The sequence below is a fragment of the Oryctolagus cuniculus genome, chromosome 19 (genome assembly GCF_964237555.1).
Source record: "Oryctolagus cuniculus chromosome 19, mOryCun1.1, whole genome shotgun sequence".
In the NCBI taxonomy this organism is placed as follows: Eukaryota; Metazoa; Chordata; class Mammalia; order Lagomorpha; family Leporidae; genus Oryctolagus; species Oryctolagus cuniculus.
The window spans coordinates 25,628,323-25,653,967 of NC_091450.1; the positions used below are offsets into that span (position 1 = coordinate 25,628,323).

The 25,645-nt window shown below is 58.1% G+C and overlaps 1 protein-coding gene across 5 annotated transcripts in view; it reads right to left on the reverse strand.

Annotated features, from left to right (window-relative positions):
* The window catches only part of CIITA (class II major histocompatibility complex transactivator), a 46,739-nt gene that overhangs the window by 8,664 nt on the left and 12,430 nt on the right, over nucleotides 1-25,645 (reverse strand). For 3 of the 5 annotated variants that reach the window (XM_008257715.4, XM_008257716.4, XM_008257717.4), the window contains exons 2-13: nucleotides 15,067-15,213; nucleotides 14,761-14,856; nucleotides 12,483-12,545; nucleotides 12,211-12,291; nucleotides 8,787-8,831; nucleotides 7,728-7,880; nucleotides 7,206-7,349; nucleotides 5,816-5,980; nucleotides 5,303-5,359; nucleotides 2,823-4,473; nucleotides 1,928-2,086; nucleotides 1,271-1,342 (exon numbers count right to left, since the gene is read on the reverse strand). In XM_008257715.4, the coding sequence (XP_008255937.2) occupies nucleotides 1,271-1,342; nucleotides 1,928-2,086; nucleotides 2,823-4,473; nucleotides 5,303-5,359; nucleotides 5,816-5,980; nucleotides 7,206-7,349; nucleotides 7,728-7,880; nucleotides 8,787-8,831; nucleotides 12,211-12,291; nucleotides 12,483-12,545; nucleotides 14,761-14,856; nucleotides 15,067-15,213 (2,833 nt within the window). The remainder of the gene's footprint in view (nucleotides 1-1,270; nucleotides 1,343-1,927; nucleotides 2,087-2,822; nucleotides 4,474-5,302; nucleotides 5,360-5,815; nucleotides 5,981-7,205; nucleotides 7,350-7,727; nucleotides 7,881-8,786; nucleotides 8,832-12,210; nucleotides 12,292-12,482; nucleotides 12,546-14,760; nucleotides 14,857-15,066; nucleotides 15,214-25,645) is intronic. The other 2 variants (XM_070065002.1, XM_070065003.1) reach the window with 1 other exon arrangement.

The window sequence follows — 25,645 nt, forward strand, 5'->3', positions numbered from 1 at the left end:
GAAAATAAACGCAGGGCCAGAAAGGGCCCCAGCGCCCGTGCTCCGATGCTTCCTCTTCTCAGCCTCTTGTTTCTGTCCAAAACAACACACTTGACTTTCTCTGGGGCGGGAGGCGGGGGCAGGCACGCTCACAGCCTGCGGGCGGTCCCCCGGGGCCTGTGGGCAAGCCTCTCACCCTGCCAGGGTCTCAGGTGTGTAAGAAGAAGGCCGTTTGCCACGACCTGCATACGCCGGGGCTGGTTCACGAGCCCCCAGAGGCCCGCGGCAAGCTCCCACTGCCAGGGAGCTTTTTGCTTGGTTGGAGCTGGGAGCGGCTGCCGGGGCTTTTGGGGCTTTGGACAACTTAAACTCGGCAGACCGCAGTGTCCCCATCGGCTCTGCGCTGCTGGACAGACCTAGATACGCCGCTGCTCTGCCTGGTGACCTGGGCACACTCTCGGGGGCCACTGAGGTCTCCACTTGCCACGCGGGCAGCGTTCCCAGCCCTGGCCACACGCAGCGTGACCAACTCTCCCAGTCTGCTTGGGGCTGAAGGATTCCTGGGATGCACACAAGCAGGGCGGTCCCGGGCGGGCGAGCCCGCTGGTGGTCGAGGTGGCAGGTTCATCCCCCAGGGGAAGCGGCTCACCAAAAGCTCCTGGGAATCTCACAAGCTGGGAGAGGGCCCTGGCTTGGGCGGGGCTCTGTGCCTGACTGAAACCCCCGATGACTCTGCTACGCAGCCAGGCCCGGCTGCTGGACAGATACCTGGGGCAGAGAAGGGTGCCAGCGAGGGCTGCCCTTGGGAGTCGACCCCTTGGCCATGGGAGTGAGCAAGCACAGGCCCAGGGGTGGTCACGGCGCCCTCCTACAGGTCACAGGCTGGGAGCCCACGGGGCTCTTCTCCTAACCCGCCAACTACCATTTCTGGAAGGCCTTTCTCCACCTGGCCCAGTCCCACTCCCTTGTAAGCGTCAACACAGATGTTGCCTCCTCCAGTAAGTCCTCCTGACCACCCCTAGGGTAGCATTGCCACACTCTTGGCGCTTCCTGCCACGGATCGCATTTATGCCAGGCTGTACACTCCGTGAGCAATGCGTCCATCAGCTGCCGTTCAGAGGGGCTCACGCATCCACTCAGCGCGCGACGGGAGTGAGCATGCTCCCTCCCCCCAGCTGTGGGAAGCATGGTGACAATGACTGGCGGATCCGTCTCCGCTCTGCTGGCACCAGCCCAGCTCTGCTGGGGGTGAGAGCCTGTGGGGACCCGAGACATCTGGCCCTTTGCTTACGCAAACTCCAGCTTCTTCAGGTCCCGGACGGCGGGGAGTCCGCCGGCTTCGTCTGCAGAGGCGCGTCCCATCCTAAAGGAGCAGGCAGTGTTGGGGATCACTCTTCTGTGGCTGAGCCCCCGCCCCCGTGTCCTGGGGCCCTGCTTCCCGGGAGGAGAAGAAAAGCTCAGGGAGAAGGGCCTCCATGGCTCCCTGCCAGCTTGCGGTGCCCACGGCACGCTGGAGGTGCCAGCGCCGCACATGCAAGGGACACGTGAGACACGGTAACTGGTGCTGTGAGGTCTCCCCTGCACCCTAGACCTCGGCCGGACAGCTAGACAACGGGGACGGACAATCCTAGCTCTGGGTGCCCCCCATGGGGACAGCTGATGCCCCAGTAACCAGACACAAAGGCATCCCGCAAGCACCTGTGGGAGAGCCCCTCCGTGGCTTCAGCTGGGAAGCAGCCGGGAACGGGATGGCCAGTTTCGAACAGGGGACGGTGTTCAGTTCTGGGGCTCTGCCTGCGTGCTGCCCGCAGGGAGAGGCTCTGGGCGGCCCCCGGCCAGGCAGAGAGCACAGGAACCTCCAGGGCCAAGAAGCGCTGGGGAGCCGAGGCCCGGGCAGACAAGGGCCTCACCCTGCACGTGGGGCCCCGGCCCCGGTCCTGGCCCTCACCTCTGGGTCCGCACGAGGTGGCCGAGCTCCTCCACATCCTTCAGAGACTGGGCCCTGAAAGGCTCCAGGGTGAATTTCTCTTCCGCTGCCTGGAGTAGCTTGGTCTCCCCACGCTGCTGCAGGGCCTCCCACAGCCCCACCGTGTCGCTCAAGTTGGCCCTGTGGAGGGAGGGCCTCAGCCTCAGACCCAGGCATGGGGGCGGCTCCGGGAAGAGAGATGTGACTCAGACCCTCCCCATCCGCGCCACACCCTGGATGCCCTCGGAGGGCCTCCAACGGCCACTCTGGCCCTCACTGGTTCTCCCTTTCCTTCTGCTCTCACACGGCTCTGTTCCCCTTTTGGCCTTGGCGACCAGGAAGCTCGGTATGAAATTGTGGGCACCATCCGTGAGGCCCTGAGAGCTCGGGTCAAGGATGTCTAGCCAGAACATGGGGGCGACTCTCCCACAAAGGTGAAGCGCTCCAGCAACTGCAGAGGGACTTACGTGAACCAAAGGAGGGAATGTGGACCGCACTGAGGCGGTGGGGAACCCGAAGGGATGGACGGGGTGGGTCAGGGTCAGGGTCAGGGTCAAGTTCTGCCAAGACTGCTCTGGGGGCTGAACGGAAAGTAGAACAGAGAAGAGAGAACAGAGGCAGGGGTTGGAGGGAGGGCTGTGGCCTTAATCTACCCCGAGAAGAGAGCTTGATCAAAAGGGAGAGAACACATATGGGAGTCCAGCTCAGTGTCAGGCGCCAGCCACGGCCAGGATCCGGCACGCAGCGGCCTTCAAATACTGGTTCCGGGAAGGAAGCTGCCCTTCTGCGGGTCTCTCGGACTTCCACGAGAGCCACAGAGTAAGGCACGGGGCTTCGCACCAGGCCCGCGGGAGCCCTTCCTGCCCCCGGCCCCCACCTGAAGCTGCTGACGCGGCTGAGTCCCACGAGGCTGCCCAGTCCGCCGGGGTCCACGCCGGTGCTGCGGAGGTCCAGAGAGAAGTCCCGGCCGGCGGCCTCCAAGGCCCGGGCCAGCACGTGTGTGTCAGCGGGCGTGAGCCGCGTGCCCAGGAAGGAGAGGCGGGAGGGGAGCTCGCGCACCACGTGCTGCCAGATCCCGGCCTCCTCGGCCTCGTGGGCGCAGTGCAGCAGCTCGAGCAGCCGCCGCGCCCTCAGCGTCCCTGGCTGCAGCCGCTTCAAGTACCTGGCGAGCACCTTCTGCTTCCGGTCCACCGCGGCGGCTGCCTCTGGCCCCACCAGGGCTCCCAGGCAGCGGGCGCGGGGCTGGAAGATCAGCCCGGTGAGAAAGCGCGGCACGCCCTCCAGCCAGTTGTCGTAGGGCCTCTTCTTCCTCGGGGTCAGCGCCAAGTACTGCGGCAGCTCCTTGTTCTTGATCTCGCTGCTCAGCGCCAGCCACACAGCCCCCAGGAAGCACTGCAGGAGGAAGCTGGAGAAAGCCAGCTCGGTCTCCGCGGCGCCTGGGGCCGGCTGCACCAAGCCTCTGGCCACAGCCCAGGTCCTCAGCTCTGCCGACGGGAACTGGCTCTCCTGCAGGGAGCTTTGGTGTCTGCGGCCCAGCTCCCAGGCCAGCCTGGCCAGTGCCACCAGGGCCCCTGGGGGGCCGTCGCTGGCCGCGGGGCCCAGCAGGTCCACGTAGAGTCCTGTGAGCGTGCAGGGCAGCCGGGCCCCGCAGCCCTGCTCCAGCAAGGCCTGTGCAAGCTGGCACGCCGCCCGGCACACGGTCGGGCTGTGGCTGTGGCTGACCAGAAACGGGCGCTCCTGCAGCAGTGCCAGGGCTCTCTCTTGGTGCTCTGGGGCTCCGCAGCGCTCAAAGTATTGTACCACGTAGGCGTGGGCCTGCTCGGCCGAGAAGCCAGTCATCTCGTACAGGGCGTCGGCCTTGCTCAGGCTCTGGCCCAGGCGGCCCCGAGGCCGGGCGGTGAGGAGCAGGGTGCAGCCCCGGAGCAGCCTGCGCTGGAAGAGGCCGGCCAGCAGCCCCCGGAGGGAGCAGGGCTCCGTGGGCCCGGGGCCGCCCGCGCCGCCGTGCAGGAGGCTGTCCTGGGCTTCCACCTCCTCGAAGGCGTCCAGGATGAGCAGGACGCGCTCAGGCCTCCTCAAGATGTGGCCAAAGACCTCGTCGTCTGCGGCCGGGGCCGGCGGGCCCGGGGACACAAGCAGGTCGCACAGGCGAAAGTCGTCCCCGGGACGGTCCAGGCAGCGGCAGGGCACGTGGAAGACGAAGTCGTACTGCGGCAGCCGGCCGCAGGCCCAGGCCCGGCCCACCGCCCGGGCCCAGTGGCTCTTGCCCTGCCCGGCCCTGCCCAGCACGGCGATGATCTGTGTCTCTCGTGGCTGCCGGGGGTTGCCGGCAGCCAGCACCTCGGCCAGACCCCCGCGGGCCAGCTGCCTCTCGGCCCAGTCCAGCGTGGCCAGTTCCCTGTCCTGGCTCTTGCTGCCGCTCCTCTCCAGCTGCGCCCGCACCAGATCCACCTCCACCTGGATGCCATCCGGGCCTGCGGGCTCAGCCTGGAACTTGTCCTGCAGCGAGCGGCAGAGCTGCCGCACCGGCTCTGCAAAGGCCAAGGGGACCGCTGGGGTGGTGGCAGGGGAAGCACAGCCCAAGGCAGGACAGGCGACTGCAAAGGCAGCTGAGGGCCAGCCCTGCCACTGCCACCAGCTTCCTGCACCCCTGCGCCCACTGCCGCCTTTGGTTCCCCGGGAGCTCCTTCGTCCACCCACGCTCACGCCCACTCACTCATCCTCTCACTTGTTACCCACTCCTTTCCCAACTCTTCTTCCCCCTCCGTTTACTCACTAACCTTCTTCTGGTCACTCCCTCACTGCAGGGAGGCATGTGCATGCGTGTGTGCATGCGTGTGTGTGCATGTGTGTGTGCGCATGTGCGTGTGTGTGCATGTGTGCATGTGTGTGTGTGTAAAAGCAATCAGCTGGCCTGGGTTCAAATCCTGGCTCTACCACTTCTCCGTGTAATCCTAAGAGCACTGTGCACCCCACCACGCCTCATAGCCTCTGTGTAAGAGGGAGCAATATTAGGGCTGTTTGAGACTCTATGCTCTAATGTCTCCAGCGTGCTTGGACGAGCACCCAGAAGCAAGCACTGAGTAACGGAGCCATTCTCTTAGCACCCTCTTCTTCCCACCGGGCATCACTCCCACCCATCAGCTTCCTCCTCCTTCCACCTGCTCCAAGCTCACTCTCCCCTCCTTTGTTCTCTCAACCCTGGCCTGTAATCGAGTGAGCAAGCAAGTGAGACAGAGAGCCAACACAAGAAGTCAACAAAGGACGGACTGAGTGCTACTGAGAGAAGGGGGGGGTGCAGCCCAGTGGGGGTTTTGCCTCCAGCACCCAGGTCACAGGGACCTGCCACCCACCACCTACCAGGCCATTTGGAGACCTCCGGGGCTTCCTGGCATCGTGTGGGGAGCACAGTGTCCTCTGGGGATGGAGAAGCCAGTGTCAGAGTTGGGGGGGGGGGCCCAGGTTCCTCCCTCCCTCTGGGCCTCAGGACTCAGAGCACCCTGATGGAGCAGCCCACACGGGCTGAGGCTCCCAAGGCAGAGCTTACAAGGAACTGGCCCAAAGCTGTGTCCGACTCAAAGATACCTTTCTTTGGCAAATTGTACTTTTAAAAAACTGACCCATGCTTAAGAAATCCCTGCATCTACGTACAAATTGGGACTTCCAGGTTTGGAAGCTCTGGGCCTGCTTTCCTGCCTCGTAAGAAGCAGTGGAGGCTGGTGGCCCTGCTAGGGGGGGGCGTGGATTCTCCAGCTGTCCTCTCCCCTCCACTCCCCGCAGGCCCCGCCACCTGGTTCCACCCACGAACATGAACAGGCAGCTCTGTCCGTAGGTTCCATCCCTAGGACCCTCACACACCCCGAGGGCTGTTACCTGTCTCGTTTGTGCGGGAGGTCAGGGCTGGCTCGGGCATGCTGGGCAGCTCAGCTGCAGACGGAGCGAAGGGGCTGGTGGAGCCAGGCCGGTCTGGGGACTTCGGGAGGCTGTGCACAGCAGGGCCTCTGGGAGGGGACGCTTGGCTGGCCGGGGGCAGCTTGCCTTGGTTGGGGGTAGAGGGAGTGTAAGAACAAGCACGCACCCATCCGGGTACCCCCTTGGATCCACCTCCACCCGAATCAGGCTGTGGAGCTTGGAAAGTCTGGGGAGAGAGGAAGGGAACTTGCAAGGGAAGACATTTCAGGAGCACGCTGAGGGCAGAGCTCCGCAGCCGCATTGCCCGTGACGTGGACACAGTTCACCGGGAGCCCGGGCCAGGCACCACCATGGCACTGCTTCCACCGTGTGGCCAAGCCTCACGGCCTCACGGCCCCAAATGTCACTGCTCCCTTGCTGTGGACTCCACACCAGTGTGTTAGACAGCCCCGGGTGTGCCCCAGCAAAGGGGGCTCTTTGTAAAGCTTTATTTAGTTATTCAAAAGACTGAGTGAGAGAGAGAAACAGAAAGAGAGAGATCATCCGTCTTTCGCAGATGGCTGCAACAGCCAGGGCTGGGCCGGGCCACATCCAGGAGCCAGGGATCCATTCTGGTCTCCCGCGGGAGTGGCAGGGGCCCAAGCACGTGGGCCATCTTCCACTGCCTTCCCAGGTGCATCAGAGCCTGGATCAGGAGCAGAATAGCAGGGACTCGGACAGGCACTCTGATGTTGCATATGGCGGCAGAAGCAGTTTAACCTGCTGCGCCACCACACTGGCCCCAAGATGCTCCCAGCCTGAGTGCAGAGATCCTCCGGAGAGCCCAGAAGCACTTGCCCTGGGACAATGACAACCCCTCGGTGTGGCGGGTCAGGAAACATGACAGTTCTGAGAAAGCTGTGTAAGGATGCCTGTCGGACTCTCGCAGTGCTACGCCCACGAGCAGCGAGGCACTCAAGTGACTTAGAAGTATCTCCTGTTGTTGGGCTTATTAATGAGCATGTACTGATGCTGCAGTTTAAGGCCATAACAAGGTTTTTAAGAAGAAGAAGGTGACACATGGAGGGTCACACAGGCAGTCTTGCTCGTGTATCCAGACTACCCCAGAAAGCATGGCTTCCCTGCTTTGATTTTTGAAAAATGGTTATAAAGAAAGGTGTGCCAGAGAGGAAGGATCATGCGGCAGTGTGAGGCCCCAACTCCAAATGCCTGGGGCTGGGGCGAGGGGCTCAGGGAGCAGCAGGGGGAGAGGCCTGGGGGCGAGGGGCTCAGGGAGCAGCAGGGGGAGAAGCCTGGGGGCGAGGGGCTCAGGGAGCAGTCGGGCAGCAGGGGTGAGGCCGTGCACACTCACTGTGGTAGATGAATATACTGGAGACGCCAGTCCCAGCCCCTGAGATTTGCCAGAGCCACTGGGGCAGAGCGGGGACAGTGGGGATGAGCTGCATGGGGCCAGCAGGGAGGTTCAGGCAGTTCGAGGAGGAGCTGGTGGGGGGCACTGCAGGAGACAAACGCAGTGAGGAGGGTCTCCCACGGCACCCACCCTTGGACTCGGTTTGGTGACCCCCTTGATTCGTGTCTGCTTTCCCTAAGGGGCTCCAGTTTCTCCAGGGGCAGCAGCTGCGTCTGTCTTGGTGCGGGAGGGGCCCCTCATGTCTAGCAGTGTAGCTGGCACAGCAGAGGCCTCCACACAGAGCTAATGCTGGCACAGGCCCCCAAGGCCTGCCAGGCACGTCCTCTGGCAGGGACTGTGCAGACTGAGACTCTGAGGATGAAAGTGGTGGGACACCGATGTGGGGTTCCCAATCCTGGCGGTCCCTGGCTAGTCCTCAGCTACCTCCCAGCAGGGGAAGCCCAGCCCCGTGACCCTAAATACCAGGCTTCTGGACGGCTCCCTCCTGGTGGGTCTGGCTGCGCGCTGGCTCCTGGTTGAGCAGGGCAGGTGGCGGTGGGCAGGGCAGAGCAGGGGAGTCCATCACTGGCCCCACCAGGAAGCTGCCGGTCACCACGGGCACAGTGGGGGGTTCAGCTGTGGAAAGCACCATGTTAGAGGCTGGGTAGCAGCTTATGGGTGCCTGGAGGGGCCTGCCTGGGGTGGGGCGAGCTCTGAGTGGCAGGGGTCCCTGGGGGCACAAGGGTTGCACACCCTGCCCCCAGCCCTGTCCTCGACATGGTTCCCGAGGGTTTCCTGAGCAGGTCCCTAGGGCCCCACAGGACAGGGGCAGAAGAGAAGCTATAAAAAGGCTGCTAGCCTCCCTCCCTCCCTCCCACACGCCTCTGGCAGTCATGAGTCCCTTGGGGCCACTCAGGGGCCCCTGAGCACTCGGGCTGTGCCCAAAGAGAGAGACTGCACCGCATGCCTGCCCCTCCCCCAAGACCTGGGGCAGGGGATTAACCTCATCCCTTTCCTGGGCGATCTAAGGCGGGAGGGATCTGCCTCTCTCATCAGCTTGGCAGTCTGGGAGAGGAGAGTGCTGCTCTCCCCCATCAGATTGGGAACTCTCTGAGGACAGGAACCTCAGGAACTTCACCATCGTCCTGGGGTCTTCGTGGGCAGACATCCTGTCTCCACCATCGGACTGGGACTTTCTGAGGGCAGGGCCTGTGCTTCCTCCATCAGACTGTGAGCCTTTCAATCCTCAGTCTGATCTCCACACGAGAGGAGGAGGCCTCTGGTGAGAAACGAGGAACCTGGGGGAGGGCCCTGGGTGACCCGCTGACCCCAGGTGACCCTAAGGGGGCCATGAGGGGAGAGGCTTTGGAGAAGCTCAGTCTCGCTGCAGACCTGGGCTGGCCACGCAAGGCCTTGGTTTGACCCCTCCCTGCCCCGACTGGCTGTGTGATCTTTGGCGTGTGACTTCAGCTCTCGGAACCTCAGCTTGCAGTGCCCGTCTCTCCTGTTCCCAGCTCTCCCTGGGCCCCGCGCCCTGCTCACCTAGCCTCCTGTGCTTCGGATCTGCCGGGCACTCATCCGGGAAGGCTGCAGGAAGAACAGCAGAGTCAGCCGCTCAAGCCGCGAGGGCTCAGGGACCCAGCAGGCCACAGAGCCTTCCCCCCAAGGTCGGGAAGTGGCCTCCCTTCCTTTAACCTTTCTAGCCCCTTACTCCTTGGCTGGAGCCCAAATCCCACCTTGAAGCCCCCCAGGAGGTGAGGCAGAGCCCCGAAGGGCACACACCGCGAGCTTCAGGTAAAAATCAAACCAGGGGCTGCTGTGGGGGTGCAGCAGGTCAGCTGCTTACGGCATCCGCTTCCTGTACTGGAAGCGGGTTCGAGTCCCGGTGGCTCCACTTCCCATCCAGCTCCCCGCTAATGTGCCTGGGAAGGTGGCAGAATGGCCCCTGCCTTCCACGTGGCAGGGTGGATTCCTGGCTCCTGGCTTCAGGCTGGCCCAGACCTGGCTGTTGCAGCCATTTGTGGTCGACGAAAGACACCTCTCTCTCCCTCCCTGCCTCCCTCCATCACTCTGCCTTGGAAATCAATCAATCAATCTTTTTTTTTTTTTTTTTTTTTTTTTTTTGACAGGCAGAGTGGACAGGGAGAGAGAGACAGGGAGAAAGGTCTTCCCTTTTGCCGTTGGTTCACCCTCCAATGGCCGCCGCGGCCGGCGCGCTGCGGCCGGCGCACCGCGCTGATCCAATGGCAGGAGCCAGGAGCCAGGTGCCTCTCCTGGTCTCCCATGGGGTGCAGGGCCCAAGCACCTGGGCCATCCTCCACTGCACTCCCCGGCCACAGCAGAGGGCTGGCCTGGAAGAGGGGCAACCGGGACAGAATCCGGCGCCCCGACCGGGACTAGAACCCGGTGTGCCAGCGCCGCTAGGCGGAGGATTAGCCTAGTGAGCCGCGGCGCCGGCCTCAATCAATCTTAAAAAGGAAAAACCAAGCCAAACAACTTGTTTCCGAATCCCTTCCTGGTTGCGCGCCTTTGCCAGCCGGCCTCTCTGAGCCTTTGCTCTCTCGTGTGGAAGGGGGTGGTGGGGCCCACGCTGCACTGGACACCGGTGAGTGAGCATCAAGCACTCAGCACGTCAGTGGACACAAAGCAGGGGCTGGCTGTACAATCTCCCTTCACTTGCCCAGTGAAACTGCACACGGCCCTGGGAGCGAGGGGGCTGAAGGATGTACAGGGAAGGCTAACGGTGCCTGCAATTTACTTTCAAATTCCCCAAAAGGAAAGCAGACGGCTGGGTGGGTGGGTGGACAGACAGAGGGATGGAGACGAGACAGGGCAACCACGGGCACACGCTACTGCAGTACTATGGTGGCCACACAGGTGTTCACAGCACGGTTCTTTTACCTTTCCCGTATGTTGGAAAATGTCATAACATGTAGGGGGAAATATTTATTAAATGAAAACCAAAAAATAGAAAAAAAAAAAGAAGTCCCTGGAGGTAGCGCCCTCTGCTCTCCATCGACAATCTGGAAATGCCCTCCTCAGCACGTGAAAGGAAGAAAGCAAAATGCAGAACAGAAGAAGCTAAATGTTGCCATTTTGCACAAACAAAATGTGCAGAAAAGACCTGTGAAAAAGCAGCCAGCTTACAGATGGATGAACAGACTATTTTTAAAATTGTGTATTTAATCATTTAATTTGAAAGGCAGAGAGATGGAGAGCTCCTGTCTGTCTGTTCACTCCCCAGGTGCCCACAACAGCCAGGGGTGGACCAAGCTGAAGCCCGGAGCCCAGAAGTCAATCCAGGCCTCCCAGGGGATGGCAGGGGCTCGAGCATCGGAGCCATCACCTGCTGCCTCCCAGGGAGCGCATCAGCAGAAGAGTCCAATCAGAAGTGCAGCCCGCACTTAACGCGGGCCCTCGAGTGTGGGACGCGGCATCTCCAGCATCAGCTTAACCTCTAGGCCAAACGCCTGCCCCGGAGAGGGATACCTGTGACAGGGCAAAAGGAAACTGGAAACACAGGCTCCCTTCCAGGAGGGAAACTAACAGAGCACGGAACGGGAGTGGGAGCGAGATGGTTTTGCAGCTAATAGTCTTCATACTTCCTGAATTTTTATACCACGTGCCCGATGCACCTGTTCAAACATAAACAAATAGGGAGCTGGCATTGTGGCAAAGTGGGTTAGGCTGCTAGCTGCCATGCCAGCGTCCCATATCAGAGTGCTGGTTTGAGCCCCGGCTGCTCCACCTAGATCCAGCTCTCTGCTAACGCGCCTGGGAAAGCAGTAGAAGATGGCCAAATGCTTGGGTCCCTGCAGCCACACAGAGGAGACCCAGATGGAATTCCAGGCTCCTGACTTTGGCCTGGGCCAGCCCCAGTTGTTACAGTCACTTGGGGAGCAAACCAGTAGATGGAAGATCTCTCTCTCTCTCTCTCTCTGTCTCCCTCTCTCTGTCACTGCCTTTCAAATAAATAAACACATTTAAAAAAAAAAAAAAGTCAAAGAAATAGATACAAGGCTTACATATGGTCTGGCACTTACTTGGGAAGTACTCCCTTAACGGTTGTGCCCATTTTACAGATACTCTTTACTGAGATGCACTCGCACAGCAGGCACTGTGCTGCATTCCAGGGATGCAGTGATGAGCAAGAAAGACGAGGTCCCTTCCTTACAGTGAGAATCAGTCCAGACTGCAACAAGTGCTAAGGTCTACGGAGTGAAACAAACAAGGCAAGAATAAGCAAGCAAGTCGATGTGGAGAGGGTGGTCAGGGAAGGGAGCCAGGAGGAGATGACATTTTAGCCAAGACCTAAACGACTGTCAGGAGCTGGGCGTGGGAAGCATTAGCAGAGAGATGCATGCAAAGGCCCTGAGGCCAGAAAGGACACGTGGGCTGCAGGCAGGGAAAGAAGCCAGTGTGGCTGCATACAGTGGCTCTTGGCGAGTTTGGAGAGCTGGGAGGGGCCAGCTCTCGCAGGCCTGTGGTTTGCATTTCCTGACAACAGGGGCATCAGCGGGCATCAAGGTGATCTTCTGTGCTCTCAAGGGCTCCCACTGGCTGTCAGGTGAGGACAGACTAAGGAGGAAGGGAGCCTGGAGAGCAGGTTCAAGGGGTGCAGGTGTTAGCCAAGGCCATACGGAGCAGAAACAGAATATCAGGATCCAAGCCCTGTTCTTGCTGATGCCAGAATCTGTGCTTGGAGAGAACTTCCTCAAATGTGGCGTGACTCCTAGGAGGAGAGAAGCCCCAACCCCAGGTCCTGGAATGGCAGCCAAAGCAGCCAGGGGTACAACCTCGCCCGGAGAGCAGCCGTCTCTTTCTTCCTGGTTCTCCGCTGAATAGTAGTCAAGGGAGAGGCGGGGCCCCCAAACCCAGGCCAGAAAGACGAGAGCCGGGAAGCCAGGAAGAGGGGCCAGGAGGGGCCAGGGCCAGGCAGGGCCGGGGTGCGGGAGGGCTCACTCACGTCTCTTTTGACTTTTCTGTACTGCTTCCGCGGGCACCTCTGCGTTCTCACCAACCACGTCATCTGATCCCATGTGCTCTACTTCAGAGAAAAACCAGAGACCAACAGTCAGAGTCAGTGGGGGCCCTAGACCAGCCTCGCTTGTCCCTGCATTGCAGGGAGGGGCTGACCGGCCTCACAGGCTGGTCATCAGGTGTAATGGCGCCCTCCCAAGGAACAAGGAAGCAAATGCAGGCTGAGCCAAGAACGCCCCCAGCTCCACCCCAACTTACTGAAAATATCTCTGCTCAGGCCCTCCAGCTGGGAGTCCTGGAACACATACTGGTCCAGTTCCGCTGCCCAGACAAGGAAAACAGTCAATCAACAAGGTCCCCTGAGCCTGCTGTGTGGCAGGCCCGGGGAGGCACCAGAGATCCTGGCACACAGGGAGGTTTGAGAAATGTTTGTTCAATGTATCAATGATCAACTGAATGAATGACCATTGACATGAACTCTTAATCTAGCTGAAGGATTAAGGTGCACAGCCGCTTGCCTACTGCTACAATGCAGGTGGCACAGGGTTTGAGTTCAAATTCTACCTCGACTCTCCACTGACTCTACCAGCTGTGCAACCTTGGGCTAATTACTTAACCTCTCTGGGCCCCCATTTCCTCATTTGTGTAAGAACAAAAACAGTGCTTACTACCCAGGAATGGATGAGATAATTATAGGCTCTGCATTTAAAGAATCCAGCACAGTACCCAGTACACAGTAGGCACTCAATAAAAGGTGGCTAATCAGCTGAGGTGGTTTGGAGCCAAGGGGATGACAGCTATGGCCAGAGGTCAGAGGAAAGAGTCTGCAATGGATGGGGCAGTTGGGGAGGGCCTCCCCGCGGAAGAGATGTGGGGTCAGGCCTTGGGAGCTGGGACAGAGTCTGGGAGGGGGCGTGGAGGGCTGTCTGGGTGGTGGGGACAGAGAGAGGAAAGGCAGTCAGGCATGTCTGGGAGACCACAAGATGTGGATGACTATAGCAGACGTTCCATGTTGGGAAGTTACGGCTTGATTACTTTAAGTTGTATTTATAAGGGAGGGAAGCAGGGGGGAAAGAGGGGGAGGGAGGGAGGGAAGGGGGAGGGAGAGGGAGGGAGGGAGGGAAGGAGGAGGGAGAGGGAGAGGGACGGGGAGGGGAAGAGGGAGGGGGAGAGGGACGGGGAGGGGAAGAGGGAGGGGGAGAGGGAGGGGGAGGGGGAGAGGGAGGGGAAGAGGGAGAGGGAGAGGGAGGGGGAGGGGGAGAGATCCATTTACTGGTTCACTCCCCCCAAAGGCCTGCAAAAGCTGGGGCTGGGTCAAGCTAAAGATGGGTGAGGGCTTTGTCTTTTGAAGAGCAAAGGGGATACTAACAGCCGCGGCGACACTGCCTCTCCTGACCGCCCCCCTGCTCAGGCAGCTTCCTACTCCTGTGCTGAGCCCCTAAGGAGAGGAGTCCCCCGATCCCGAGTGATGCCAAACCCTTGATCACTGCTGCAGGAAAGGTGCACTCGGCCCCAAACACTTCTGCTTCCCCAAGCAAATTCCACAACAGGAAGGAAGCAGCCGGGCTCTCGGTTCTGTCATTTCTGCGACACACGCGATTACTGCTTCCCTCCACTGTCTGCCTTTACGTGATGTTAGAGTAACTGTGCACGAGGGGAAACTGGCCACATTCATGCCAACTACAGGCCTCCTGACTGATGTGGTTTCTGGGTTGCCAGGAAAGGGGCTAGGAAGAACAGTTGCACAGGTTGTCCACTGCACAAGGGTGCCCGGCCAAGAGGGCAAAGGGAACAGGAATTCAGGCCGCACTTTGCCAGCCAGGCTGATTCTTCCTGGGGTTGGAGTCGTATCCTCCAGAAGGAGGGGCACCTTTTTCTAATTCAACAAAGGCTGTTAGGAGACAGTGGTGACTCTGGTGGGGAGGCATCCTCTACCCCAGAAATCCTCAAAAAAGAAAAAAAAAACCAGCAGCCACAGCCACGACACTCCCACCTCTCCCGAGAGTGCGGTGCCTGTCTGTTCTGAAGGCCGCACGCCGGCTTCTCAACCTTAGTGACCACAAATCTCCTAACCCCAGACACTCTCCTGTCTGTGTTAAAAATAGGGACCCTGAGAAGAACTGGGCGAGCACTTCCGACCTGCCCATCACCGTCCTGAGTGCTGCCGTGGGCAGGTGGCTGCGCCTCTCTCACCCCACTTCCTCATCTGGGAAAGGGAGGTCCTCACAGCACCGACTCCCTGTGCTGTTCAGTGCCACAAACGGGGCGGATGTTTGCCTTAGAGCTGGGCAGGAGAGGGGTGGGGTGCAGGGGGTGGGCTTTGAGGAAGGAAGGAGAGAAGAGCAAGAAGCAAGGCAGGTACAGAAATGGAGGGGGTGTCAGGGGACTGTGTGCGCCTCTCCAGGCGCCGTGCCCCTCCTTGCTCCCCACCCCTTTGCCCTTGCAGTGTCTGCTCTCCAGGACCTCGCCCTGCAGCTCCCTTGCTGTGAGTTCTAACAGAGAACTTTCTCCCGAGCGGCCCTCTTTCTGCACTCACCGATGTTGGCGTAAGCCTCCCTGGTCTCTTCGTCACCTTCAATGTCACACAGCAGCCTGCTGAACTGCTCGCAGTTGATGGTGTCCGTGTAGGGTTCTGGGAGGAAAAGCCCTTTGGATGAAGCAGGAAAGATCTAGGAAGAGGGCGGGTGGGGAGGAGGGAGAGGCGGGCAGAGTGGGCGCCCACGTGGGAGCTGTCCATGGTGCTGGTGCTGACCAGCTCTCGGTGGCCAGCGCTTCCCCGGCCACGGTCGACGGTTGTAGGGTTGGGGAGGAACCGGGGGCAGTGAGAGGGAGGAGAGCCCACCTGAGCACAGCTCCATCTCTTCTCCCGCAGCCAGGTCAATCTGGTCGTAGAAGTGGTAGAGGCGCAAGGGGTCAACATCGCTGTTGAGAAGCTCCAGGTACTTCCCTTCCAGAGGCCCCAGTTCCATGGTGGCACACGATCCGCCGCCTGCAAAGGAGGCCTGGCGTGCTCACCTCACGGGGTGTGGGGCAGATGCAGAGAATCAGCATCTACTGCAGTTCCCCAGGGAGGGAGGAGCCAAAGGGAGCAAGCAAAGGTGCTCATTCCGCACCCCTTTGTGTTTGGGGTGATGGGGCAGGAACTTGTGTTTGAACCCTGGCTGTGAGGACTCAGGCAAGTCACTTACCCTCTCTGAGCACCAATTTTCCCACTGTTAGATCTGGGGCATGGCCCTCAAAAGGACAAGAATGCTTGGTGTGGTGTGCCTGCCAGAGGGGCAGCCCATGGTCATGGGAAGCTCATTAAGGTAGGGGGCATCAGAGCTAGGACACAGGCCTGAGACTGGGCTCCCAGGCTAGATCCCACCTTGCCACAGACGCCGCCCATCTGTGACAAGAGCTTCTCGGGCAATAACTTAGTGTCCCCAGAGTCATGTCTCATGTATCTCCAGACGCTTAGCTAGGGCTTTGAGGGCCCCTCAACTGGACTCTTGCCCCACCTGCAACTGCAGAGCAGCTGGGAGCAGAGGAGGTCCCGATCATCGCACTGCAGAGGACAGAGCCCTGCTCAGCTGCCAGCGCCAGCACAGGGTAGGGACGCTGCCGAGTTCACTGACTCCAGCCTCCGGCTCGCTCCTGCACAAGGACAGCTCTCTCCACCCACAGCAGCAAGGCGTAGCTGCGATTCACAGGGGTCTGCTGCAGGCCAGGCAGCACACGACGCGACTTCCAGACACCACCCGCTCGGCCCCTTGTGTTGCTATCTTCAGACGAAGAAAGAGGCTCAGAGAGCTGAGCAGCGAGCCGGGCTATGAACCAACTCCCTGGCTCCAAAGCCCTGGCTGCTTCTGCCGCCTCTCTGAGCACCCTGGGGAGGTGCCCCTGCCCAGCAGGGGTGAGTGCGGGTGGCAGGGCGATTTCTCCTCCCGCTGAGCTGTTGAGGGCTCAGCAGAGGAGTGTCTTTTTGGAAAATGAGAAGCACTTTCAGACGATCCTCTTTGAAGCCACCCTTCTCCTGTACTCCCCCTGCCGCATCCAACGTGAGAGAGCGAATGCCCCTCGTTTTGCCACCAGAAGTCCTCTGAGGTTCGTTTTCCAACCCCACTTCACACTGCACCACAGGTTTTGACGGCTGCAAGTACTAAAGAGGCTTCCAAAATGCAATTCATTTTCCTCTCCTTGAAGACAAGGTTGCCAGGTCGCCGGAAAGCTCTAACTCAGACCTAATCACCCTGACGGTCAGCTTTTACACTGTTTTCAGGGTCAGCCTGACAGCCCTGCTCTGCTGGGGAGAGTCTCTCGCGTCTGGGGCCGTGCCACAGGCCCTGCATCTGCACTGTGTTTCCGTCATCACAGCAGCTCTGGAGACTGGTATTGTTATCCCCATCTTACATACAACAGAGGTGAGGCTTTCTTCCCAGAAAAGGGGTCGGGGGTGATCATGCATCCTCGAGGGTCCAAGGAAGTACTGCAAGGAAGAAGAGGCTGATTTTGCTACCAAGAAACCTCAGCCCAGTTCAGATTGAACAGCATGAGAAAAAACACTTCCCTGCCTCTCGACCATGAACGTCTTCTGGGGCGGTAATGGAAAAATCGCTCAGCTGTATCCAGAGGCAGTTTGGGGTCCAGCTCTGTCTTTGTTTGCTCTTGAGTGCATTTCTTTACCTCCTTGGGCCTCACCAACTGGGTGCAGAAGCCCATCCTGCTGAGGCATTGTGGGATTCCAATCCCTCACTGCCTTTCCCTAAATGTCCCCCTAACAGCACACTGTTCTCTAAACATAACCAGCTGCTTCCAGGGGGTCAGGTGGTGGCGGGGAGCCAGGAGCCCAGGGTCACTGGTCTGCCTAACCATCCCCAGGCAGCACCATCACACAGGCATTAGTTCAGACAACCAGGGGGTCAGGTGGTAGGGGGAGCCAGGAGCCCAGGGTCACTGGTCTAACTGTCCCCAGGCAGCACCATCACAGAGCATTAGCTCAGACAAGTTCCTCTTTCTCTTCTGTACCCTGTAGTTCTCCACTTTTCACTTGTCTCCTACAAATCTGTGAAACAACGGCTCACTGACTGTCTCCTACAGGATTTGCTCAGTTCCCCAGGGACCACAAAGAGGTTTAAAACACAGTCCTTGCCAAGAAATTTGCAATGCAGATCCAGATATTTCAGAAGAGAGATAAAACCTGACAACAATATAGTGGTTAAAAGTGTGGGCTCTGGGTTCAAATCCCAATTCCACACTAGCTGTGTGACGTAGTGTAAGTTACTCAGCCTCTCTGAGCTGAAGAATCTACTGTACTTGGTGGGCACAGTGCCCACCTCACTGGGTTGCTGTGACTTGCCCTGTAACGTAGCCTATAAAGAGCACTAAGAGGTAAGTTCCCAAACTATAACAACTGGAAAAACCAGAAAGCTGGGAAAGGCCAAGTGCTGGTCACACAGGGTTGGTGGGGATACAGAATGGTGCAGCCATTTTATAGAACAACCTGGCGTCGCTTACAATACCTAATGCTGCGTTGGTCCTATAACCTAGCAATCCAGTCCTTGGGTATGTACATCACAAAGAAACACTCCCACAACTCCACAAGGGGAGGAGGGTGCTCCATTTTTTAAAATTGTATTTATTTATTTATTTACAGCCTTACTTGAAAGGCAGAGACATGGAGATCTCCTATCTGCTGGTCCACTCCCAAATGACAGCAACGGCTGCAGCTGAGCCAGGCCAAGGCCTGGAGCCTGGAACTCCGTCCAGGTCTCTCACATGGGTGATGAGGACTCAAGAACTGGGGCCATTATCTACTGCTTTCCCAGGCACATTAGCAGGAAGTGGGATCAGAAGTGTAGGAGCTGGGACTTGGACCAGCACTCTGATATGGGATGTGGGCATCCCAAACAGCAGCTTAACCCACTGAGCCACAACACTGGCTCCACTTCTGGGGACACTCACTGCTGTGTTTTTGTGGCCACAGGGAATTGGAGACTATCTGGGCGTCCATCACTGGGGGAGTGGACAGGTGGAAGGCAGCCACCATGGAGGACACTGCAGTGATTGGGACAAAAGACCAAACGCAGATGGCTCTTCAGAACGTCCACAAAAGGGAAAAGTAAGGCCCGGGAAAACTCTCACAGCTGGTTCCAGATGTGCAGGCTGGCATACATGCACATGAAAAAGCAACATGGGGGCCGGCGCCGTGGTGTAGCGGGTAAAGCTGCCACCTACAGTGCCAGCATCCCATATGGACGCTGATTAGAAACTCAGCTGTTCTACTTCTAATCCAGCTCTCTGCTATGGCCTGGGAAAGCAGCAGAAGATGGCCCAAGTCCTTGGGCCCCTGCACCTGTGTGAGAGACCCAGAAGAAGCTCCTGGCTCCTGGCTTCAGATTGGCCCAGCTCCAGCCATTGCAGCCCAGCCAATTTGGGAGTGAACTAGTGGATGGAAGACCTCTCTCTCTCTCTCTCTCTCTCTCTCTCTCTAACTCTTTCAAATAAATAAATAAATCTTAAAAAAAAAAAAGAAAGCACCTTGGGGTTGGCATTGTAGCATAACAGGTTAAGCCGCCACCTGCGATGCTGGCATCCCATATGCGTTCTGGTTAGAGTCCCGGCTGCTCCACTTCTGACCCAGCTACCTGCTAAGATGCCAGAGAAAGCAGTGGAAAATGGCCCAAGTCCTGGGCCCCTGCACTCATGTTGGAGACCCGGATGAAACTTCTGGCTCTTGTCTTTGGCTTCGCCCAGCCCTGACCATTGCAGCCATTTGGGGAGTCAATCAGTGGATGGAAAATCTCTCTGTCTGTAACTCTGCCTTTCAAATAAATAAAATAAAACTTCAAAAAGGAAAACAACATGTAGGTTACAACACATGCAAATCAAAAGACACACCTGCAATGCATCAGAATGGGTGCGCAGAGCAGTGGGAAGTGGGAGGGGGAGGGGTATTCATGAATCACAGGGCCTATGGGATCAATGGACACAGCACTAAGGACCAAGGCAGGCAATGAATTCAAAGTCTAAAGGTTGTGTGAAGACAAAAGAAAGACAAATACAAAGCCCACGTGAAGGAGGCTCCTTGGGGTGGTGTAGGTGCCTCTGTGACTCCGCGGCAGGGCGAGCAAGAGCCCCGCACCCACAGGTGTTCAAAAAGGAGCTCCTGGGGCCAGCGCTGTGGCATAGTGAGTGAGCCATTGCCTGCAGTGCTGGCATCTCATATGGGTGCTGGTTTGAGTCCCGGTTGCTCTACTTCCAATCCAGCTCTCTGCTATGGGCTGGGAAAGCAGTAGAAGACGGCCCAAGTCCTTGGGCTCCTGCACCCGCGTAGGAGACCTGGAAGAAGCTTCAGGCTCTTGGCTTTGGACCGGCACAGCTCCAGCTGTTGTGACCATTTGGGGAGTGAACTATCGGATGAAAGACTTCTCTCTCTCTGCCTCTGCCTCTCTATAACTCTGCCTTTCAGATTAATTAATTAATTAGAAAAAAAGAAAATTGTCACTTTAATCAGGCCCATAGGCCCTAGATGTTTTGTTTTGCAAGCCAGTGTAAGTATGTGTGCATATGTGTGCATGTTGATATGTGCGCATGTATGTGTACATATGTATGGATATGTGTGCATATGTGTGTACGTGTGTGCATTTTACTGACCATTACAATGTCTCTCCGCAGAGTAGATAATTCATCATTGCCACAGGCCCCATTAGTCCCTACTGCCTTCTGCCCGGCCACATGTCACACTGTGATGGTCCCTTTGGCACTTGGGTTTGTAACCCTCGGTGGAGGGGCTTGCTAAGGTCCCTACCGGCTCTGAGCTGCTGGCAAGATGGTATGGATGGATGGGCGACTGGACGGCTGGCTGGGCAGAGAGAAGCAGGAGTGAAGCCTGTCCTGTCCTGTCCGTCACGGAGCTGAGATGCACAGGACGGTCTTTCTATGGAAGGGCCGGGAAGGGACTGGCCCCAAGCACCCATGCCAGCCAATGCCGTGAGGGGAAGGAGCAGGGAGTACTGGGCTGTGGCCTGAGGAACCGGTGCTTCCCAGCTCTCACGCCAGCTCAGACTGAAAGGTGGCTGAGAGAGCAGCTGTCTGAGAACTGTGGGATACAGAGCTGCTCCCCTGCCGACCACCGCAGGCCCAGCACCCTCAAGGAATCTGCCATTTCGCTCACAGCTGTTCAGCCCTTTTGCGAATGGACCCACCAGCCTGCGGCAGCACAAAGTGACCTCAGACCAAGAAAGCTGGTAATGGAAGTGAGTTTAGCTCCGATCCCTGGCCGCAGGGTTTCTCAGCAGACGGAGGCCGGGCAGTCATGGAAAAGGCAGCAGCACTCCTGGGGGACGGAGTCAACCCCGGAACTCAGGAGACGGGACCCCTGGCCCTGCTCCGCTTCTCACAAGCTGTGTGATCCGGGACAAACCCCTTTCCCTCGCTGGTCCCCAGGGACCTTCTCTGTGAAAAAGAGGGTCAAACAAGAGCAGTAGCTCTCACGTGAAATCTTACAAGGATCTCAAGTCGCTGGACACATGAGCATAAAGCTGTTCAGTTAAAAGGGATTTGGGGGCCCAGAATCTCTTCCCCAAAAGGGGCTTTAAGGAGCACAGTTTAGAAACAACTCCAGGCGGGTATTTGGTTGAGCTGTTAAGATGCCAGTTAAGACTCCCATATCCCATACTGGACTGCCTGGGTTCGGTTCCTGGCTCTGGCTCCTGATGCGTTTCCTGCCAATGTAGACCTGGGGGGCAGCAAGTGGTAGCTCAAATACTTGGGTTCGTGCCACCCATGTGGGAGGCCCAGTTTGAGTTACTGGCTCCTGGCTTCAGGGTGGCCTACCCTGGCTGTTGTGGCCATTTGGGGAGTGAACCAGCAGACAGAAGATCTCTCTCTCTCTCTCTCTTCCTCTGCCTCTCCCTCTCCCTCTTTCTCTCCCTCCCTCCCTCACTCTGATTTACAAGTTAATAAGTAAATCTTTAAAAAAACAAACAGCCCCACAGAGGCCACCTCTGACAGCTCAAGCATGCCCTTGTCTTCTCTGGACCCCAACTAAGGTCACCTGCCCCACAGCAACTTAGAGCATCATGGATTCAAATGACACAACTCCAGCTTGTGCACATGCTGGGAAATGGCTAAATCATGGTGGGGGACGACCTGATGGTCCCAGGACAAGAAGGGAGGGGCAGGCTGGGTGTCTCCAGGCCTAGTCCAAAACGTTAAGGATGGGATAAAAGGCCCCTGGCCAGCTTCCTGCCTCTCCTAGCCCAGAGGCCTTCCTCCGTGTGCCCCAGTGTTCTGAGCTGCAGGCAATGACCCAGAGAGGAACCAGCAAACTTTCCAGGAAGGGCACCTGACCTGGGGGCTGGGGAAGGAGGATCTGCGTCTGCAGTTGGCAAAGCCAGGCTGACTCCAGTCCTAACCCTCCTCTCCCCACAGCTAGACCCACACGGCACCAGGCCCTCTGCTGGTGCCGGAGATCCCCAGGTGAAACATGTGCCAGCCCTGCCTGCCAGGATCTGACCACAGAGGCTAGCAGTGGGCTGACTCGGCTGGGAAGAATTAAACACAGCACCCACGCCTCACCCCCAGCGGTTCAATTCAGCGAGTTGGGCCCGGGGATTCTGCACTGCCTGACTACCCTTGTCACACACTGGTCCTGTCGTGATTCTGAGCAGTCACACAGTTTTGGTTTCTACGCTTGAGTTTTCACCTGCCAAGAAGACAGCACCTGAGCTCCAGCAGTTTCCCTTTAACACCAGCAAGTCCACAGGGTGCTTCCCCTCACCACCCGTCCCGACCTCCACTACTGCTGGTGCTCCTCCTCCCAGCTGGAGGCCCAGAACCAGACTGGACACTGCTCAGTCTTACACTCTCCCTCCCAGCGGTCTCAGCTGCCTTCTGCTGTAGCCATGACCAGAGAGCGCCTAGCCTCTCAGCCCAGACCCTGCGGCAGCCTCCGGGACACGAGCCTGCAGGGTCCCAAAGCACAGGGACTCCTTTGCCCGCTGCACACATGCTGGGGCCACAGCTGCATACCACCTGCTGTGCAAAGACTTAAATACACAGATTTTAAAAGGGAGCTTTCTAGACACGAAAGAGAGAGTCAGACGCTTGGGCAACATTCGCAGCAGTGTTATTCACAGAAGTCAAAAGTTGGAAATGGGCCGGCGCCGCGGCTCACTAGGCTAATCCTCCGCCTAGTGGCGCCGGCACACCGGGTTCTAGTCCCGGTAGGGGCGCCGGATTCTGTCCCGGTTGCCCCTCTTCCAGGCCAGCCCTCTGCTGTGGCCAGGGAGTGCAGTGGAGGATGGTCCAGGTGCTTGGGCCCTGCACCCCATGGGAGACCAGGAAAAGCACCTGGCTCCTGGCTCCTGCCATCGGATCAGCGCGGTGCGCCGGCCGCAGCGCGCCAGCCGCGGCGGCCATTGGAGGGTGAACCAACGGCAAAGGAAGACCTTTCTCTCTGTCTCTCTCTCTCTCACTGTCCACTCTGCCTGTCACAAAAAAAAAAAAAAAAAAAAAAGTTGGAAATGACCCAGTGTCCAGCTATAGGCAAAGGGGCACACAAAATGTGGCACCTCCATACACACCTACTCAACTATGAAATGAAGCACACTCTGACACACGCTACAACATGGGTGAACCAAGCGAAAGAAGCCAGATACAGCCAGCGCCACGGCTCACTAGGCTAATTCTCTGCCTGCGGCGCCAGCACACCGGGTTCTAGTCCCGGTCGGGGTGCTGGATTCTGTCCCGGTTGCCGCTCTTCCAGGCCAGCTCTCTGCTATGGCCTAGGAGTGCAGCAGAGGATGGCCCAAGTGTTTGGGCCCTGCACCCCATGGGAGACCAGGAGAAGCACCTGGCTCCTGGCTTCAGATCAGCGCACCGGCCGCAGCGGCCATTGGAGGGTGAACCAACGGTAAAGGAAGACCTTTCTCTGTCTCTCTAACTGTCCACTCTGCCTGTCCAAAAAAAAAAAAAAAGCCAAGTACAACCGCCACACAGGGCACAATGCTGTAAGGTAGTTCAAGCAGCCAATGTCTCAGAGACAGAGTGGGGCAGAGGTTGGTAGGTGCAGTGGGGAGACGGCAACGAGCAGTTACAGCTTCCCGTGTACAGGCCTTCAGCCTGGGACGACGAAAGTTCTGGAGATAGCGGTGGTGATGACGGCACACCCTGTGCATGGACCGACACTGCACAGCACGCTCGGAAATGGCTAGAACAGCAAAGGGTCATGGGAAACAGAACTACAAGGTGTTCATTTTGGTGCAAAAATTTTGAAATCTATGTAGAGTTTTTTTCCTTAAAGTGTGTTTTCCATGAACTTTTTAAAAGACCCCCTGTACATACTTATCACAATTTTACAAAAAGAAAATTTTCTGTCACTATCTTGAATGAAAGAAATCCCCACAATATCACATGCCATTTAAAACAAAACAATGCTATCAGAAGGCTACCAACTCCCATCACCTTTTAAAAAGAAACTTGAGCAAGCTTCCAAGCACGGGTAGAGACCTCATGTGCAAAATCGGGGCCTTGGCCTTTACATGAAAAGACAGAATCCGAAGAATCTGGAAGCATCCGCCTCCCCTGAGCAGCAGCCGCTGCACCCTCCTGGTGAGCTCGGCGCGGACTCTGAGCCCAGGGTCGGCAGTGTCTGCCTGCAGGCTCCTCCCATCTTTCGGAACCACCCTCTCAGAATCTACCTCAAGGACTCTGACACGAGGATTCCTCTGATGGTTTTCTAAAGTGATGGTTTTCTGTGGGGATTATCAAGGGAGCGCTCATACCTCACCCATGCTGCAGATACGCCTTGGGAAGGGGATGTCACTTGTCAATCAGGGTGATTGGCACGAGTCTGAGAAGACCCAAGTTGGGAGGCCTCGACCCTGCCTCTGGGCACTGCCCTGATTACCCGGGACAAATCCAGGGTCTTGGCATAGCACCTGTGTTAATTTCCCGACTCTGCTGGGGTCTCAAGAGAAAACCGAGCCCACGCCATCGGACAGACTTGGACTCCCTTGGTCTATCTAGGGCCTGCCCTGCATTTGTGGGGTCTACATGGCTCTCCCGGGCACGAGACTGGGCTCTGAGGAGACCTGGGTTCAAGTTCCGACTCGGCCAACTGCTCACGATGGGGTTTCCACCTGAGGTTTTCTAACATGCAGAGAGTGAGAGATCTGATAAGGGCTGGACCACTCAGTGCCTCCCAACATAGGTAAGAACTTTTGGACCGCCGGCGCCGCGGCTCACTAGGCTAATCCTCCGCCTTGCGGCGCCAGCACACCGGGTTCTAGTCCCGGTCGGGGCATCGGATTCTGTCCCGGTTACCCCTCTTCCAGGCCAGCTCTCTGCTGTGGCCAGGGAGTGCAGTGGAGGATGGTCCAAGTACTTGGGCCCTGCACCCCATGGGAAACCAGGAGAAGCACCTGGCTCCTGCCATTGATCAGCGCGGTGCGCCGGCCGCAGCGTGCCGGCCGCAGCGTGCCGGCCGCAGCGGCCATTGGAGGGTGAACCAACGGCAAAAAGGAAGACTTTTCTCTCTGTCTCTCTCTCTCACTGTCCACTCTGCCTGTCAAAAAAAAAAAAAAAAAAAAAAAAAAAAAGAACTTTTGGACCAGGAATGGTGGAATCACCAGGAATAGAGGGTTTAATCTGCAGGTCCTGAGCCCCACACCAGGCCCAGCCAGAGGGCTTTAGGGGCAGAACCTGGGTCCCTGCCCACCTAGTGGTGTTCCAGGTGATTCCCATGTGGAGGACCCCTCAGCCCCACATTCTGAGGTTCTGGAGAGCAGGTCCTCACCTAAAGCAGCTTGGGGTTCCCCCTCCCCCTTTGATTTCACCAGGCCCAAGAGCAGGAAGCACCTGCCATCAGTTTCCTGAATTCTGACTGGTGAGGAACATTTACTTACGGGGGTGGGGGGTAGACAGGAGAGGAGTATAGATGGGAAACTTCCTGCAAAGTTAGGAACTGCTGGCTACTCTTGGAGGGGGCGTACCAAGGACTCCTTGTGCTGCCTCTCCAGTGCCACCTGGGGTGGAGAGAGGGGCTGTGGGACCAAGGAGGAGTGTGGATTTTAAATATCCCAGACAAAGCTGGGCATAGTGGCTTCAATTCCAGCTTCCTGGGACCCCAGGGGAACCTGCCTCTCACCTCTTCAGGGAGCTTTAATGTCTCTCCTTGGAGGGCGCTGTGGCTCGGGACCCCAAAGCCAGGTTAAGGTGCAAGTAGTCAAATATGATCTGGTCTGAGGAGACTCCCCAACACTAAGCAGGTCAGAGAGAAGCGGAGATCTCTCCAGCCCTCTAGCTAAGGTCCAGTGCCAAACTGCCCTCCTGTGCTGGTCCCTGCTGGAGAGCTCAAGACCAGGACTCCCGCGGCAGAGCCAGAGCACCTCCAACAGGGAAAGCGAGGCCCAGAGAGCGCAGCCCTGGTCCGAGGT